Here is an 18,901-nt window from a genome sequence, read left to right on the forward strand (position 1 = left end):
GAGAGGGATGGAGGACATGACACCACTATATAAGAAGGATGGAGGACAGGACACCACTATATGAGAGGGAAGGAGGGCAGGAGGTCACTATATGAGAGGGATGGAGGACACGGGACTACTATATAAGAGGGAAGGAGGACAGGACACCACTATATGAGAGGGATGGAGGACATGACACCACTATATAAGAAGGATGGAGGACAGGACACCACTATATGAGAGGGAAGGAGTACAGGACACCATTATATGAGAGGGATGGAGGACAGGACACCACTATATGAGAGGGAAGGAGGGCAGGACACCACTATATGAGAGGGAAGGAGGACAGGACACCACTATATGAGAGGGAAGGAGGACAGGACACCACTATATGAGGGGGATGGAGGACAGGACACCACTATATGAGAGGGATGGAGGACAGGACACCACTATATGAGAGGGATGGAGGACAGGACACCACTATATGAGAGGGATGGAGGACCGGACACCACTATATGAGAGGGAAGGAGGACAGGACACCACTATATGAGAGGGATGGAGGACAGGACACCACTATATGAGAGGGAAGGAGGGCAGGACACCACTATATGAGAGGGAAGGAGGACAGGACACCACTATATGAGAGGGAAGGAGGACAGGACACCACTATATGAGGGGGATGGAGGACAGGACACCACTATATGAGAGGGATGGAGGACAGGACACCACTATATGAGAGGGATGGAGGACAGGACACCACTATATGAGAGGGATGGAGGACAGGACACCACTATATGAGAGGGATGGAGGACAGGACACCACTATATGAGAGGGAAGGAGGACAGGACACCACTATATGAGAGGGAAGGAGGACAGGACACCACTATATGAGAGGGAAGGAGGGCAGGAGGTCACTATATGAGAGGGAAGGAGGACAGGGGACCAGTATATAAGAGGGAAGGAGAACAGGGGACCACTATATAAGAGGGAAGGATGTCAGGAGGTCACTATATAAGAATGATGTAGGACAGGAAATAAGTGTCTGCAATTGGGCAACTCCTATGAAGGAAATCTGCCATCAAAATCAGTTATAATAAACCAGGGACACCTATTCATTGATCCAGGCACAGTGACTGTGGTAATCTTCTTATACAAGCAGTCCCATACATAAGAACACGCGACTTATAGACGACCCCTACTTACAAGCAGACCTCTGGATGTTGGTAAGTTACTGCACAAAAGAATTTGCCTGAAGCTACAATTATAAATTATACAGTTCCGACTTACAAACAAATTCAACTGAAGAATAAACCTGTAGAAACTATCTTGTACGTAACCCAGGGACTGCCTGTATTTGCTTTCCATGGCCTCCTTCCTTCTAAAATCAGCACAATTAGCACAATTTCAAAAGTTGATTTTAGGAGGAAGGAGGCCATGGATCTGTGGTGCTGTTTTGCTGCCCTTTTTCATAATCCTCCAGGCTGCACATGCTTAAAGAGGTTGTCTATAACTAGCTGTGTATATCCCACCCAGGTTCTTCATTTATATAAACCACGCTATTAAAAGGTAACCCACCCCATGTGAACTGTTAGTTATTACCCAGAGCCATCAATCACTAGCAAAATCTCCTTATTCAGCACCAGATGACACTTGTCCAGCAAATGTAGGATCTCAGATAATGTATTGGCCGAATCTCCACGGGCAAAATTACAAATCCTTCCATTGCTCTGGCGAATCTGGTAACAGCGATAATTTTTTAGAAGTGGGCGCTAATGGAAATCTGTGTCGTTTTTATAGCACTGACGGCTGAACCAATATTGAATATGTAAATATTTACACTCTGCATACAGACTCCGCACCCCCAATGCTAGAAGAATACTGTAGTGCGGAGGAGAACACTGTCTTTGAAGAAAGGTTTTGTTCTTTTTTATGTTCGGTATCCTTGTTATATTTCAATATTTTAACAATTTTACTGTGAAAAAAAAGTTACCGTATTTCAAGTTTTCAATTTTCCATTACGGTATTTTATGGGCAGCATAACTGTGCTCTTCCTCCCTCTAGTGGTTAATTAGTAGATTACAATTTTTCTTATCTTTCTTCCACAGCATTGCCTGAATGAGATTGAGATCCTGGCTATTATTTTTGCTGCTGCTATACATGACTTTGAGCATACAGGAACAACGAACAGCTTCCACATCCAGACAAAGTAAGCAAGTTTTTATTTATGCCAGATTTAAATACGGGAATATCATATGCTTTGACTATGCGGAAACACAGACATTGTAAGGCATTAGCCTTGGAGAGCGGTGTAACCACACTTGCATATGGTCTTTGTTGCTACAAGGGCCACGATTTATATTCAAGGATTGTGGCTGGACTTGTGGATCTTTCCAAACTGTGGTCTTAACTCTTTCCATTGACCTGTTTCACAGCCATTCCCCTCTGCTTTAATTGAATTTTGTATTGTTCAACCAAAAGATCGCTACAGCTTTTATTCAGAGCAAAAGGGACTGTGGACACTCCTCCTGCACACACCAATAAGCTAAAATTTTGGAATATAAATCAAGTTTTGCAGTTCTTCTGTATGTGGTGGAGACTGACACAGGCACACACAGGCTGCAGCTGCACCTCCTTCAGGGCTCACCACATGCAGCTGGCAGGGAGCCAGGTATTATGATAATTAAACTTATATAATCGTCCCGTCACGATCCCCGAGGTGTGTTGTCCGACGAGGATTTGGAGCTGCCACGATTCACTAAGATTGTGCGTCCAATTTCCTGCATGTGTCGCTTCCCCGTTGAGGTCCTCCGGAGTTCCCCTTCTTCTTCCCGGTGCATGTAAGTGCATGGCTTGCGACACAATTTTGAATGTTAAATCCTGCGCGTTGTCCGAATCTGTCGGATCATCCGACGGCCCAACCCCAGATTTGTGTCGCGCGAAAGCCGGCAATGATGCGTCAAAATCCAATCGCGTGCGACAAAAACCCCTTCTAGATTCGGCGCACATCTGAAATTGTCGGATATTCCGACAATAGTGCGGTCCGCGGACTCTTAGTAAATGAGCCCCCCTATGTTAAAGATGCACCAAAAAAAGTTGCAAACTGCACATAGTTTTTGATGAATGTGCCCCATTGTATTTTTAAAAGAAGTAGAAAAATGTTCTTTACCCTTGTGTCTGGTGCCCTTACCCTACGTTGAAGACGATTCCTTATTATAAATGTATACAGCGTACATTAGTAGCTACCTCTCTCTAGGGTGATTTTTAGGACATTTTAGGACACTTGCATTTAAGAAAGAAAAGTCTGTTACGAAAATGTAGTTCCCGTACCATGAAAAGATGGTAATTGTCCTGTGCTTCTGCAGGAAAAAACTTCCAAGTAAAAAAATCTCTTGGGACTTACCTGTTACAGCGCTATGAAACATTAAAACACGGGCTGATTTCCATAGAAACAGTCCTGGTGTCACATGTCTCCAGTGACATAATGATAAGTTATTTTAGTGTCTTACACATTGCAATGTATTTACTTGTTTGCTGTAGCTGGAAATATTCGTGAGAGATTCTCCTTTTTTCTATTCCTATATAGCAGATCCACTAGAGATATTGGGGATCATTTACTAAGGGTCCACGGACTGCATTTTCGTCGGGTTTCCCCACGAGTTCCGATTTGTGCCACAATTAACAGGGGTTTTTTGCACACGCGATCGGATTTTGGCGCAATTGCGCTAACTTTTATGTGACGCAAATCTGGGGACGTGGCCATCGGACAACCCGGCGGATTCGGACTACGCATGGGATTTAAAATTCAAATTGTGTCGCACTTACAAGCACCGGGAAGAAGAAGGTGAACTCCGGCGGACCTCAGCGGGGAAGCGACAGATGCAGGAAATCGGGCGCACGTGCTTCGTGAATCGCACCGGACTTCATCTTCGGTGGACCGTCCGGATCAGGGATCGCGACAGGACCGGGTAAATAAATGTGCTCCATTAACTTGCATGTTACCTCACTAAATTATGTCACTGATTGTAAAACTCCCAATAATTTCCATTTATAAAGTCAAATAATCAATAAAGATTATTGGGAAACAAATTTGAGGGGATTCTTAGCTCTGCAGCCTTCTCAGTGAGTTTGTAGTGTCCTTGTGCTGGGAGGAGACATTGCTCATGTGGACCTTTGTTGAAATGAAATGCCTGAATTGAATAACGTGTCATATTTTAATGATCACATTTTACCATATGACGACATTGGACATGTATGCCCGTCCTAATTAGAGGGCCCTTGCTGCATTAGGAAGACCGTACTCGTCCTGGTGAATGTGTTGGCACTGTGACAGCGGCACCTGATCAGCAGTAGGAGACCAGGTTGTACCACACATCTATGCCAGGCAGCGAAGCCACTGGAGATATCAGGAGGCAAGAGTGCTGCAAAGGAGTGGGGTATTCCTCATGTCCTGGAGCACAATGGGGCACATGTATTATCGCATTTGCGCCCAAAAAATGCCGGGATTTTAATGTTGTGGATCATTTATAATGAGTTTGTGCCAGAAAGAACAGATGTTTCCGACTCCTCCGTCTTTTTTGGCGCAAGTGGGCGTGGCCTAACGTTTCCACATTATCCTCCACATTTATGTGTATTTTGCTGACATTTTTAGGTGCAAATTTAGGCGCACAATAGACCAGGAAAAAATTGGTCAGAGCAAAATTAAGGCGCAGTGCATGTAACATTTGGGCGCACATTTCATTACTGTCGGCATTTTTCTGGCGCACGACTGATTAGTTCCGTTTATCCAGTAATCACTAACAGCCGTGCACCACTTTAATACATCGGGCTGTGCTTTTTGGAGACTGATCTCCGATGCCGACAGTCGTGCTTGCGCCACAATTAGTAAATCCTCCCCAATGTGTCAGTCTATTCCCCCCAGTAACTCCATTTTGATAACCTGTTTTTTGACTCTTATCCGCACATTCCTGTAATTATCTTGGTCGGTCCCTCTTTTGCACCTCGTCCAGTTCAAATCTGTACTTACTTCTTGGGGAGAATGTGGCACTATTTGGAGGTACCATGATGCATTTAGAATATGGATCCTTAGGGACTTGGAGTGCAAGTTACTTTTACAAACTTCTGACATGTCCCTATGACTGATTTGGTTCTGGCTGCTGAGATCCCCTGCAAACCGAGGGTCTTCGGTTATTTTAGAATTTTAAAATATACAACTTGATGGGGCTCATTTACTAAGGGTCCGCAGACTGTGATTCTGTCGGGTTTTCCCAAATATTTCCTTTTTGTGCCGAATTGCCCCCTTTTTTTGCGCATGCGATCGGATTGATGCGCATTGGCGCCGGCTTGCATGCGACAGAAATCGGGGGGCGTGCCGTCAGACAACCCAACGAATTCGGACAAGCTGCGGAAATTTAAAAACTAAATTGTTTTGCAAGATCAGATCTCACATGCACCAGGAAGCGGATCTCAGCGCGGAAGCGACACATGCAGGAAATTGGAAGCACGACCTTAGTGAATCGCGGCAGACCCGAATCCTTGTCGGACAAAGCACCGCGGGGATCGCGACAGGACCGGGTAAGTAAATCTGCCCTGATGTCTCCATAGTTGTCTGAATAAAGAAGACTGGTTGCTAAGAGATTTATCACTATGTGTTAGTAAAAGTATGACTTTACCAATATGTAAGGTCCAGTTTAACACATCTAGTAAGTAACAAAGTTTATTAAGTTAAATATATCCTTGACAATTGAGTATTGATGATCAGTAATAGATAAAGTTGTAATTGTAGAGATACGGCAGAGAAGGGCAAGGTCACATTAGAAAGACCCTGCATATTAGTTTTGGCAATAGAAGATTGAAGCGCTGGATGTGATAAATTAGTAATGGTTTATACTGACAACAATTGCGCTGTCCCCACACACAAGGTCATCCTCGGCAGCTGGAAAGGAAGAAATCGGATTTCCAGCTAAAAAAAATTATTGTTTACGGTTGGAACCATAAAACTATGTAATGTTCTTCCCAGGAGCTGGAAATGGCAAACACTATAAATAACAAGGGATAGGTATATATGTCCCATGTACGGTCCTGACTTGTTATAAATCCGGATAATGAGCCTGTGGTGTTAATGATACAATAAATAATGTTGTTATCGATTTACTGTGCAATGTCAAAAAGTTTCCGGAAGCTGCTTTATAAGATTGTGTTTTGAGTTTTGGAAGGAATAAGTTTAAATAATGTGTATATAACTATGTTATAGTGTGCATAACATAAGAATATTGGAAATGGTGCTAATATAGTAGAGAATCCAGCTCACCAGTATGAAGAGAAATGTTTCCTCGGACCGGGGACAACAACGTAGAAAAACAAATACGAATACAGCACCAAACGTTTTGGGGCCTCAATAAAAACTTGGAAGACAAGTTATTCACGGAAATGATAAAAGATGTCCTGGTGGAATAGTGTCCCTGCTGCATTCATCGTATGGTAAAAGGGGTTCAATGCCATAGTCATAATGGGACATTAATCATATGCCGGTGCTCGTGCACAGGACTATAATGAAGTCCCTGCCCCTCCGGTGCCACCACTCACATCACGGGGCTCCGGCCCCCTGATGTATTCGGCAGGGCAGCTGCGCCGACGAACAGTTATGCCAGGCCCTTTCATAAAAGTTTGCAGACCGGGGGCTTCACCTCCCAATCCGCCTCCGGCCACATCACCCTGCACACCACCCCGTCCCAACTTTTCTTTAACGACCAATATGTGGTGATAGAGCTCCAGCTTCAAGTCCAAAATCTCTCAGATATTCCATTAGATAGCAGAACCATTTTTCTTGTTATAATGACAATATACATAAAGCTATTTCTTAGTAAGTTGTGCCCCTCTAGAGGCCGTTGTACCCAAAATGCAGCAGATCTGGCGATCTAGGATGCAAAGTGTGAACATAACTTAAAATGGTATTTACATCTGGGAATTCACATTTAATTAAATTCATCTTTTAATTTCAATGAAAGTAATGATAATTTCCAATGTTTTCCCATAGAAAAAAAGATAGCAGTCCTTGGATACAACCACACCACACCCTGACAGTAGTGCCCAGGCATACGCTATAGAGGCGCCTGATCACCTTGATTCAGGGATCATTACCAATGGACGGCCGTGGGACAAGCAGAAACTACGAGCCAAAAACAGTTTTCTTCTTTGTGCAATCACTCCAGCAGCAGTGGTCATATCCAAGGACAGCAATCTTGTTTCTAAGGGACAATGTGACTTCATTTACAAGAAATAATATTCACACAGGCACATTTCTTTTAGTAACACCCAATGGATGAAGTGTACAGTATATATATGACAGACGAATTAAATTAAATGTCAGTGCCCAGATTAAAATATCCCCTAAAGTGGAATTTATAACTGAGAGAAATTAATTTGTGTATTATGTATATAACATAAATGTACATATCTGGCATGTTTACTATTTTCCCATCTCACTCTATTGTTCACATTTCTTTGTAGATCAGACTGTGCTATCCTGTACAATGATCGATCAGTCCTGGAAAACCACCACGTTAGTGCAGTCTACCGGATCATGCAAGACGATGAAATGAACATATTTGTGAATCTCACCAAAGACGAGTTCACGTAAGTTTCCCAGGTTTCCTTCTCTTGCCTGGGCAGCGATGACAAGTGGTCACCAGCAGCAGTATCTGTCAGAATACTGACCTCATCATCAAAGCTAGAAGGAGACCATAGGTAATATAATTAGCTGCTTACATGTAAGAAGTGCTGTTATTACCTCTGGTAGCAATGAATCGCTCTGATCTCCATGTGGAGGAGATGGAGCAGATGGCTGCCTTCTTCCTCTGTGATATTTCATTATTAGCAGATCAGAAGATCCAGATTATGTCATGGAGTTTATTCCTTGGCAGTGTGTTAAAGGGAGTCTAAATATGTCTGTCATTCATCCTATTCACTAAAACACATAAATACATCTAATATAAAAAGCTGTGTGCATGTCTGTATGTATGTATGTACTTCCACTAAAGGAATCTGCACCATCACATTTGACATGGAAGGTCATAGACTAATTTTTGAGCTGAAATTTTTACCCTGCGCTTCCCAAAGACCACTTATTAACCGCAATATACAGGAGCCATTGTCTGCTGCTGCTGCTGTGGCGGTTAAAAGCTGAGCCGTGATTGGTTGCTGTTCTGCCAAGGTCATTAATATGAGCTCTGAGCTTTGATTCATTACTGTAGGCAATGAGTATAAGACAGCTTATATGTGAAGTAACATGGAATGTAATATGAGTTAATATGATAATCACCATATACCAGGAGCCCTTGTCTGATGTGGCAATTAGCTACCAATTGCAGCTCAGCTTCTATTTTGCCACAGGTCTTTAATATGAGCTCTGAGCTTTGATTGGTTACTTAAGGCAATGAGTATAATATAGCTTATGTGTGAGTTAAGATAGGGATAGAGACAGCCAGTGAGTAACAGAGAGACAGACAGGGAGAGTGCGTAAGTGATAGAGCGACAGCCAGTGAGTGTGAGTGGGAGACAGACGAGGAGAGTTACTGAGAGACAGTCGAGAAGTGTGAGTGAAGGAGAGACAGACGGGAAGAGTGAGTGACAGAGAGAGGGGGGGAATGAGTGACAGAGAGACAGGCGGGGAGAGTGAGTGACAGTGAAACAGGCGGGGAGAGTGAGTGACAAAGAGACAGACGGGGAGAGTGAGTGACAGAGAGACAGACTGGGAGAGTGAGTGACAGAGAGACAGCCAGTATATATACAGTAAATATCCACAGTATCTCTCTATCTATTGAAGTCTTACATCTAAGTCAGTCAGTTTTTCTGTTTCTTTCTGCAGAGAACTAAGGGCTCTTGTCATCGAGATGGTCCTGGCCACAGATATGTCTTGTCACTTCCAGCAAGTGAAAACCATGAAGTCTGGCCTGCAGTCAATGGAAAAGTGAGTCTACAATCCGCTGCTGATAGCACTAGAAGTTGTTGACATGTAAGACAGGGATTAGGAGTGAAAAGCTTGTGGATAAACTAAGTGTCATTGAGAATATATCTTTCTGTATGGCAACTTACCACATCTGCAGGGGAAGCTTTACAATGGATTGTGATTGGCTTAAAGGGATATTATGGTTTTGGTAAATAAAGGATATACTTTTATGAGAAAAATACAGTTTCATAATACAATATCAAATATACAACATCATATCAGCCATGCTTGTTTTTATTTAATATGAACCTTCATGGTTTACTTCTATGGGATAAAGTATTTCCTGATCACCAGGTCTATATTAAATTGTTCCACTCCGAGGGCAAAACTTTAGATGAGTACTTAACCCCTTAATGACCAGGCACTTTTTCGTTTCGTTTTTGCTTTTCCATTCTTTGCCCCCCCACCCTCAAAAATCTGTAACTTTTTAATTTTTTTCATGTACAGAGCTGTGTGAGGGCTTGCTTTATGCATAACAAATTGCACTTCATAGTCACAGTATTTTATATTTATGTACTTGGAATCGGGATGTTTTATATGTTGCAAAATGGCAAAAAAGTGGCATTTGAGACATTTGGGCGCTATTTTCCGTTACAGGGTTGAATGCAGGGAATAACCGTTTTTATATATTGATGTATCAGACATTTTGGGAGGCGGTGATACCTAACATGTTTATGATTTTTACTGTTTATTTATTTTTAAAGCTGTTCTATGGAAAGGGGGTAATTTGACCTGTTAAGTTTAAATTTTTTTTAATTATTTTTTTTCCCTTTTTTCAAATTAATTTTTTACCATTTTTTAGACCTCCAAGGGTACTTTAACCCTTGGGTGCCTGATCGCTTCTACCATATACTGCAATACTTGCAGAGACGTTGCTAGAGACTGCCTCTTTGAGCTGAATGACCCGCCTGGCAGTCTATTATAGGTTTCTGACTGTCATAGTAATCAAAGCTGCCGGAGGCATTTAAATCCCGGCATGCGCGCTGCCATATTGAATTTGATTGCTGCCTCCCGATGACCTCACAGATTTGCCAGAGACATTTACATGGTTAATACCTGCGATTGGTGCCAGCACTGACCTAGGGTGTTAACGGTTGGTGTTTGCTCCAGTATGCAGCAAACACCCTCCTGGGTATGGAAAGGGCACAGCCAGTGAGCCCTCTTCGTCCAACCACTCCAGATGCGCTCTACAATACTATGGCACATGTCGGGAAGGGGTTAAAGGGAACCTGACACTGGAATTTAATCCAATAAACCACAAACCATCCATCTCAGTTAGGGATTGAGATATCCTTTCTAGCATTCCCTCCTTTATGTGAAATCTTACTGTACCTCTTTACCCATGAATAATCTCCTACAAAGTCATGTGAAAATAAGCAGAGGAGTCATATTTTGCCTGAAATGGTTTAAGTTTAGAGGCTGCAGAGTAAGTGTCACTTCTGATGACCTTATCTTCGGTTCTATAGCATCTTGTAACATATTAAACATGGGAATAAAAAAAGGAAAAGAGAAAAAAAAGGGGTTCAAAATAAAGGGAGATTGTGAAAGGAAGGAAAACCTCCGGGATAGAGAAAATAAGAATAAAATAGGGAAAATATGAGAGGAATAGAGTGTGCTATAACTGATGTTATTCTGTTTATTGAAAGAAAGATATTTTAAGATGGCTTTATTCTTCCTTGATATACAATTTCCTATTGGAATTATAATCTCCCTTCATAAGAATGTGATGTATTTACTAAGTAAGATTTCTGCCCTGTATCCACTGACAGCTGAGAGATAAAGGACTGGATAAAGTGGGGCACATTTGCTAAGGGTCCGTCGGGTGCATTTCCGTCGCATTTCACAGATTTTTTAGTTTTGACAAAAATTGCCCCGGGTTTTTGGCGCACGTGTTCGGATTTTGGCACATCGGCGCTCACTTTCATGCGACACACGTGGCCGACGGACAACCCAACCGATTCGGACAAACCGCGGAATTTAAAAATCAAATTGTGTCGCAAGATCAACAATCACATGCATCGGGAAGAAGAAGGTGTACTCCGGCGGACCTCAGCAGGGTGCAACACATGCAGGAAATTGGACGCACAATCTTAGTGAATGGGGGCAGCTCCAAATCCTCGTCTGACATTCCAGATTGGCGGCGTCAATGTGACAGGTAAGTAAATGTGCCCCAGTGTCTAATGACTTAACTCTTTATAGTCAGTCCCTTGGTAGTATAGTATCTCCTCAGAGCTTAATCATCAAGGGTTAATCATTAGCCTCCCTATCTTCCTGAAGTGGATGGACCTGAGGAGGCTTTCAGATGCTCACAAGAGGAGGACAAATAGACAAATGGCACAGATAAGCTGCTTTATTAAATTATGTATATTACACAGTTTACTGTCATCAAAATATGCTTCAAATATTTAGTTCTACTTTAGCATTAGACACTTGTTATCTTCCAGTCTTAATAGCCATAGTATCATGTCATGTGTTGATATACTTTGACACTTGTGTTATATACATTGCAGCATTGACAAAGCAAAGGCCCTCTCCTTACTACTCCATGCAGCTGATATCAGCCACCCCACCAAGCAGTGGAAGGTGCATGCACGGTGGACCAAAGCCCTGATGGAGGAGTTCTTCAGACAGGTAATATAGTTGCATAGATAACATTCGCTTTCATGACATTATTTTACTGAAGAGAGGTCAATTCATGATTTAGCAAGTTGCAATTTAGAAAATGAGGAATTAAGAAAATCCATTTTTAAGGAAATACTCAACTGGAAATACTCTAATGCTTGAGGCTGTGTTGAATTCCATCCAACTGGAGTTAAAATTATGCAAATGAGCCTGTGGGGCTCCAGGCTCTATAAATGTCAATGAAGCATGTAGCCCATCAGGCTTATTTACATAATTTTTAAAACCTTTTTTTTGTAAAAGCAACGGCATAAGGAGCTAAAAGATCCTGCCAGAGGGGGCACACATCAGCATGAAAGTGTGCTTGGTTTACAATGCTTCATCCTGGTTGTAGACGTCTCTTTCTATCTGTGTAAATGGAAGTTTTGTATCTTTTAATACTGTATAATAAGCAGGTGACTTTGTCATCAAATAACAATTCATCTGTTAATTGTTTTGAGCAATATCACATAGAAGCCGCATGTGTTTTATGGTAATAGTTTTTCCCCAACATATTGCCTCACCTTAGAAATAATTAGGATAAATCGGTTCTCTTTATTAGTCTAATAACGTACACATTGTGGGGCTCTCTGTGATTATTACACATATTAAACTTCTGTAAAGGCATTTTAATTTTAAATTAAAAATATAAATCTGAAAATGTAGTAATTGCAGACAACAAAATGTGTCAATGTCATCACACAGCGAATGCTTAACAACCCAGAAACAAACTGTTCTTTTCAAGCTGCCAAAAACAAGCTGCCATTTCTCCTCTGTACGCTCTGAACAAAACATGTAAAACAATTACCCAGATTTGATTAATGAAAATTAGCTTTAATTCTAAAAAATCCATTCCTGGTAGTCTGGCATGTATTGATGTTGCCACATAAAGCAGTATTGATTTATAGCGGAAAAGTAACAGAACATACTTACATTACAACAGATATGCTAGGCTCTCTTTATACAAAAACTCCTGCAATCTAAGGAATTATAATGTCCATTGAATGGGGGTCCTGCCACTGAGACCACTTAAAGGACACCTGTCATCAGGTCTGTGTCACTTCTCCTGTCACTACTACCTGTTGGAGCAGCTCACAAGGATCCCATCCCAGCCTTTATCTAGTTATTTGATACATTAATCATTGTAAAATCATCTATTTTTATCATGTAAATGAGGCTGGTCACATGGTCAGAGGCAGTGATGTCACCCCTGTCACCCCTCCCCTCTCCTCCCCCTGCTCATGTCTGTGTGTAATGTATAGTAAAGCATGGCTAGTGTGTGTGCAGCATCTGCTGACATGCTGCATCCTCCTAATACACAGACATCAGCTACACATGTACCTGACATGTTCTGCTGTAACATGGCTGCCTGGAACTGCTGTATCTCTCCTAAACACACACACATGCACACACAGGCTGCAGGGGGCGTGGCCACCAGCACCAGGAAGCACATCATTATACAGGCTGTCAGTCAAGCACTGGGGGTGTGGCTGTGCCTCCCACTCATGAATAAGGTGGACAGCTTGAATATGCTAATGCTTCATTGGACATTTCACAGGTCATTTGCATACAGCTTTAGGACCTCATTGCTTAGGTTTACAGGCATGTAGAGGGACAATGAAGGGATAGAGGCAATGCTCTCTAATGGCAGTTTATGAAAATATATTTAGTTTAGGGGGGTTATTTTGCATGACGGGTTCTCTTTAATCAGGAGATTGCAGTGTCAATGGTCATCAGCGTAGTTGGTAATTGCCAATAACAAAGTCATGAAGAACCAATAAAATAGCATTGAGCCATTCTGTGGTCATAGCTACTGCTACTGCATACACCCTGGCCATATATATCAAAAACATTGCAGACTGCCAACAGGAATTGTGGCGTCCGTTTTTCATGAAACTGACTCCCTCTGCACTGCACCTTTTTAGTGCCCCTTTCACATAGGGCGTGTAACACACTTATGTTGGAAACTGCGTGATAAATGTGGCGCACGGTGCGACTGTGCACCCGAACACCCCTTTCAGTGCAGAATTTTTTCGTATCAGATATAGTGCAGATGCGCCAGGCATAAGTCACATACATTTTATAAATACATGTGCAAGCAGTTTGCACTGAAAAGAATGCAAAGCTAGACAAAAAACTGGTGAAAGTACTAATAAATGTGCCCCATAGCCAGGCAAGAAATATGTTCATTCTTTCTGATTTCTTATATTGAAAATCTGGCCATAAAGTATAGCTTTTGCATTGTTGCCCCCTGTTGGCTTAATGTGCTATTACCGCTATAACAGAAGACACACTTAATATTCTTATATTCAGCTCACGTCGCCTGGTAACATCCAAGAATCTTAGAGTAAATGGCAAAATAGACACATCAGGGCTTATTTACTAAGGGTCCGTGGATCACACTTTCGTAGGATTTTAGAAATTTTCAGGATTTGTGCCGCTGTGACAGGTATTTAACTGGGGATTGTGTCACACACAATTGGAATGTGGCGTAATTGCGCTGGTTTTCATGCGACAGAAATCGGGGGGCGGGCCGGCGGACGATACTACTGATTCGGACTGAGCAAGGGATTTAATATTCAAATTGTGTCTCAACCTATTCACTTACATACACCGGGAAAAATAAGGTGAACTCTGGCGGCCCTGAGCAGGGAAGCGACAGATGCAGGAAATCGGGCACACAATCTTTGTGAATCGCGACACGTCGGACAATGCACGTCGGCCGGGTAAGTACCGTATATACCCGAGTATAAGCCAAGACCCCTAATTTTACCACCAAAAACTGGGAAAACCTATTGACTCGAGTATAAGCCGAGGGTGGGAAATGGATTGGTCACAGACCCCCCCCCCAGTATATAGCCAGCCAGCCCCCTATAGTATACAGCCTGCCCCCAGTAGTATACAGCCATCCCAGCCTGCCCCCAGTAGTATACAGCCACCCCAGCCTGCCCCCAGTAGTATACAGCCACCCCAGCCTGCCCCCAGTAGTATACAGCACTGCCCAGCTTGCCCCCAGTAGTATACAGCACTGCCCAGCTTGCCTCCAGTAGTATACAGCACTGCCCAGCTTGCCCCCAGTAGTATACAGCACTGCCCAGCTTGCCCCCAGTAGTATACAGCACTGCCCAGCTTGCCCCCAGTAGTATACAGCACTGCCCAGCTTGCCCCCAGGTGTATACAGCACTGCCCAGCCTGCCCCCAGTAGTATACAGAACAGTCCAGCCTGCCCCCAGTAGTATACAGCCCAGCCCAGCATTAAAAAAAATAACAAACTTATATACTCACCCTCCGGTGGCCCCTATCTGCAGCGCTGCTCCCCCAATGTCCGCGCGGGTCCTCTTCTGGCTTCCGCGCCCATCTTCTGTACATTGCCCTAGAGACAGCAATGGCGGCGCCCAGCGCGATGTACAGAAGGCAGAAGCGCCGGGAAGCCAGAAGAGGACATCGGGGGAGCAGCGCTGCAGAAGAGGACATCGGGGGAGCAGCGCTGCAGAAGAGGACATCGGGGGAGCCAGAAGAGGACATCGGGGGAGCAGCGCTGCAGATCGGGGCCACCGAAGGGTGAGTATATAAGTTTATTATTTTTTAAGTATTTTTTAACTCGTTGTGACTCCACACTTTCGTAGGATTTTAGAAATTTTCAGGATTTGTGCCGCTGTGACAGGTATTTAACTGGGGATTGTGTCACACACAATTGGAATGTGGCGTAATTGCGCTGGTTTTCATGCGACAGAAATCGGGGGGCGGGCCGGCGGACGATACTACTGATTCGGACTGAGCAAGGGATTTAATATTCAAATTGTGTCTCAACCTATTCACTTACATACACCGGGAAAAATAAGGTGAACTCTGGCGGCCCTGAGCAGGGAAGCGACAGATGCAGGAAATCGGGCACACAATCTTTGTGAATCGCGACACGTCGGACAATGCACGTCGGCCGGGTAAGTACCGTATATACCCGAGTATAAGCCAAGACCCCTAATTTTACCACCAAAAACTGGGAAAACCTATTGACTCGAGTATAAGCCGAGGGTGGGAAATGGATTGGTCACAGACCCCCCCCCAGTATATAGCCAGCCAGCCCCCTATAGTATACAGCCTGCCCCCAGTAGTATACAGCCATCCCAGCCTGCCCCCAGTAGTATACAGCCACCCCAGCCTGCCCCCAGTAGTATACAGCCACCCCAGCCTGCCCCCAGTAGTATACAGCACTGCCCAGCTTGCCCCCAGTAGTATACAGCACTGCCCAGCTTGCCTCCAGTAGTATACAGCACTGCCCAGCTTGCCCCCAGTAGTATACAGCACTGCCCAGCTTGCCCCCAGTAGTATACAGCACTGCCCAGCTTGCCCCCAGTAGTATACAGCACTGCCCAGCTTGCCCCCAGGTGTATACAGCACTGCCCAGCCTGCCCCCAGTAGTATACAGAACAGTCCAGCCTGCCCCCAGTAGTATACAGCCCAGCCCAGCATTAAAAAAAATAACAAACTTATATACTCACCCTCCGGTGGCCCCTATCTGCAGCGCTGCTCCCCCAATGTCCGCGCGGGTCCTCTTCTGGCTTCCGCGCCCATCTTCTGTACATTGCCCTAGAGACAGCAATGGCGGCGCCCAGCGCGATGTACAGAAGGCAGAAGCGCCGGGAAGCCAGAAGAGGACATCGGGGGAGCAGCGCTGCAGAAGAGGACATCGGGGGAGCAGCGCTGCAGAAGAGGACATCGGGGGAGCCAGAAGAGGACATCGGGGGAGCAGCGCTGCAGATCGGGGCCACCGAAGGGTGAGTATATAAGTTTATTATTTTTTAAGTATTTTTTAACTCGTTGTGACTCGTGTATAAGCCGACGGGACGTTTTTCAGCACATTTTTTGTGATGAAAAACTCGGCTTATACACGAGTATATACGGTAAATGTGCCCCTTCATGTCAGTTAAATGGTGGAACGCACAAAAGCCAACAAGTTAATCGGTGCCTGCTCTTATCGATGCAGGGTCAGCCCAAACACTGATCCAGAACCTTTGTTTGAAGTCCAGGTTTGGGGACCCAAATCCGCAATGTTCGGCACAGAACTGAACATTGTGGTTTTGCTCATCACCAGTGAGTACAACGTGTCCTCTTTGCTTGTGGAGCTTGGTAAACATAGGGCTCAAATGCTGTCATGCTGTGTTGGACTAGGTTACCTACCAAAAGTAATCTTGAGGGTCCATAGCCTATACATAAAATCCCCATGGGGGATTATCATCAATAAATTCTAATAATCCATAAAATTTCAGAATTAAACTATAAGAAATATACAACAGTGCTTGCTTCATTCACTTTATTAGTCTTCTACTGGATCTTGGGCCCATTATAATGTGTTAAAGCCTGGGCCCACTGGTGGATTTCCTGGTACTGTGGTGACCCATTCCAACCCTGATACCCTTTAATACATAACATAACGTTTAGTATAACCTGTAGAATAGCTCTTACTCCGTGCAAGCAAACGGCAGCGCTGCTCAACCCTCCCCTCACCATATTGATGCCCGGCCGTACAAATGGAGAAAGATGGAGCATTTTCTATCTTTTCCCCGTATAGGATATAGTGCCACACGGATAGCACCATACCATACTGTGTACAGGAAAAATGCCCTATCTTTTCCCAGCATTTATAGCCGTGGACAGGGGAGGGGGGGGGGCAGATCTCCCCCTCCTCCTCTCCAGTGCGGTGCCGTGTGTTTGACCGGGCAAGCACATGTTAGTGTGAATGGAGCTTATGACTGTACTGCCCTGTAGTTTTCATGCGTCTACACCAGAGCCTGCAATAAGAACAATACAGAATTTTGCACTTAATATTATTATCTTTGTTTTGCTGCCATCTTTTGTGTAGGTTACTTGGTTTATGACATAAGCACTGCACATATTTTTTTCGACAGTGAAATAGTCTTATTTTTTCCCGGTCTGCTAGATTATAAAATAATTTCTAATAATACTGTATCTACCATTCACAACCATGATGTTGTATTTGTTTTCTTCTAGGGTGACAAAGAAGCTGAAATGGGCCTGCCGTTCTCTCCACTCTGCGACCGCAAGTCCACTTTGGTAGCTCAGTCGCAGATAGGTAATTCAGCAACCATTATACCTGCACAGAAAAAGCCACTGGTTCCTCAGATCTCCAGATCTCTTATGATTATTGCATTGCTGTAATAACTGATCTCTTCTTTTACAGGATTCATTGAGTTTATTGTTGACCCAACATTTTCAGTTCTCACCGATGTGGCAGAGAAGATTGTTCTACCGTTAGTTGAAGAAGGAAGCAAATCCAAACCAGTTGCTCCTGTCAATCAGTCCAGGTATGTGAAATTACAAATTGAAAAACTATTTCAATTACCTTTTTTGGATAACCAAACCCAACAATTATAACACCAAAGAACAGTATGGAATGATTTGATATGGAGTTAACAGTTTGGGGGCATAAGTTACTATTGTAATAGTTCCATTACTATGGGTTAGGTAGTCTACCAGAAGTTTTGGCCATAAACAGTTGCAGACAGTGTAAGTAGCAGGTCTGAAGATCTGTGTAACCATACCAGCATGTTGTAAGTGGAATCAGGACTGGGGAAAATGCATTTATATTACAGGATTGTAGCTGGACTTGAAACATTATGGTTCATTCCTGTTTAAGATCTACCAGTACAGTAATACTAATAGTGAGCAGTATAAGTCTTCTAGTTAGATATTACAGCAGGTGCTGGGCTGCGGAGTTTGATTACAGATTTTAAAGAGGAAAGCAGTTTTAGAGATTATTCTCAATTTATAGGTGTTGTTATTTATTCACTTTCTTGCATTTCTTAGTTCTCAGTGGAGGCAGCCATCTTTGGATGAACAAGCTGAGCTAGGAGACATTAATAAAGACCTGAACAGCTTCAGATCAACCTGGACCAAGTACATCCAGGAGAACAAGCAGAAGTGGAAAGAAAGAGCCGCAAGTGGTGAGGAATCAATAACAAATCTGAGATGAGCCCCTCCTTAAAGGCATCCTGCTAAGCTTAATGTAACCCCCAATCCACAGTACAGTGCGATTGTTTGGGACACTTAATGATTACAACAATGGGGGTCTAGTTCCTCCAAAAGAATGGATTGACTGTTCAAGCATTCACCCTACTGCTTTATGCAACCTTTAAGATGCTGCATGGTCTGATGGGGCATGAACCCTCCCATTACTCTGGATTTACCCATTGTACTGCTCTGGACTTTGATTTCTTCATAGTCTTGGAGAATAGAGAAACG

At 43.6% G+C, this 18,901-nt stretch overlaps 1 protein-coding gene across 8 annotated transcripts in view; it reads left to right on the forward strand.

Annotated features, from left to right (window-relative positions):
- PDE1B (phosphodiesterase 1B) overlaps positions 1–18,901 on the forward strand; it is a 254,028-nt gene that overhangs the window by 226,214 nt on the left and 8,913 nt on the right. For all 8 annotated transcript variants that reach the window (XR_011853070.1, XM_072134695.1, XM_072134693.1 and 5 more), the window contains 7 exons: positions 2,085–2,185; positions 7,486–7,611; positions 8,843–8,944; positions 11,494–11,614; positions 17,651–17,732; positions 17,841–17,964; positions 18,467–18,603. Coding sequence is in view for 7 of the 8 variants with exons in the window: in XM_072134695.1 (XP_071990796.1) it covers positions 2,085–2,185; positions 7,486–7,611; positions 8,843–8,944; positions 11,494–11,614; positions 17,651–17,732; positions 17,841–17,964; positions 18,467–18,603 (793 nt within the window). In the remaining variant the exon portion in view is untranslated. The remainder of the gene's footprint in view (positions 1–2,084; positions 2,186–7,485; positions 7,612–8,842; positions 8,945–11,493; positions 11,615–17,650; positions 17,733–17,840; positions 17,965–18,466; positions 18,604–18,901) is intronic.

The sequence above is a fragment of the Engystomops pustulosus genome, chromosome 2 (assembly GCF_040894005.1).
Source record: "Engystomops pustulosus chromosome 2, aEngPut4.maternal, whole genome shotgun sequence".
Lineage (NCBI taxonomy): Eukaryota > Metazoa > Chordata > Amphibia > Anura > Leptodactylidae > Engystomops > Engystomops pustulosus.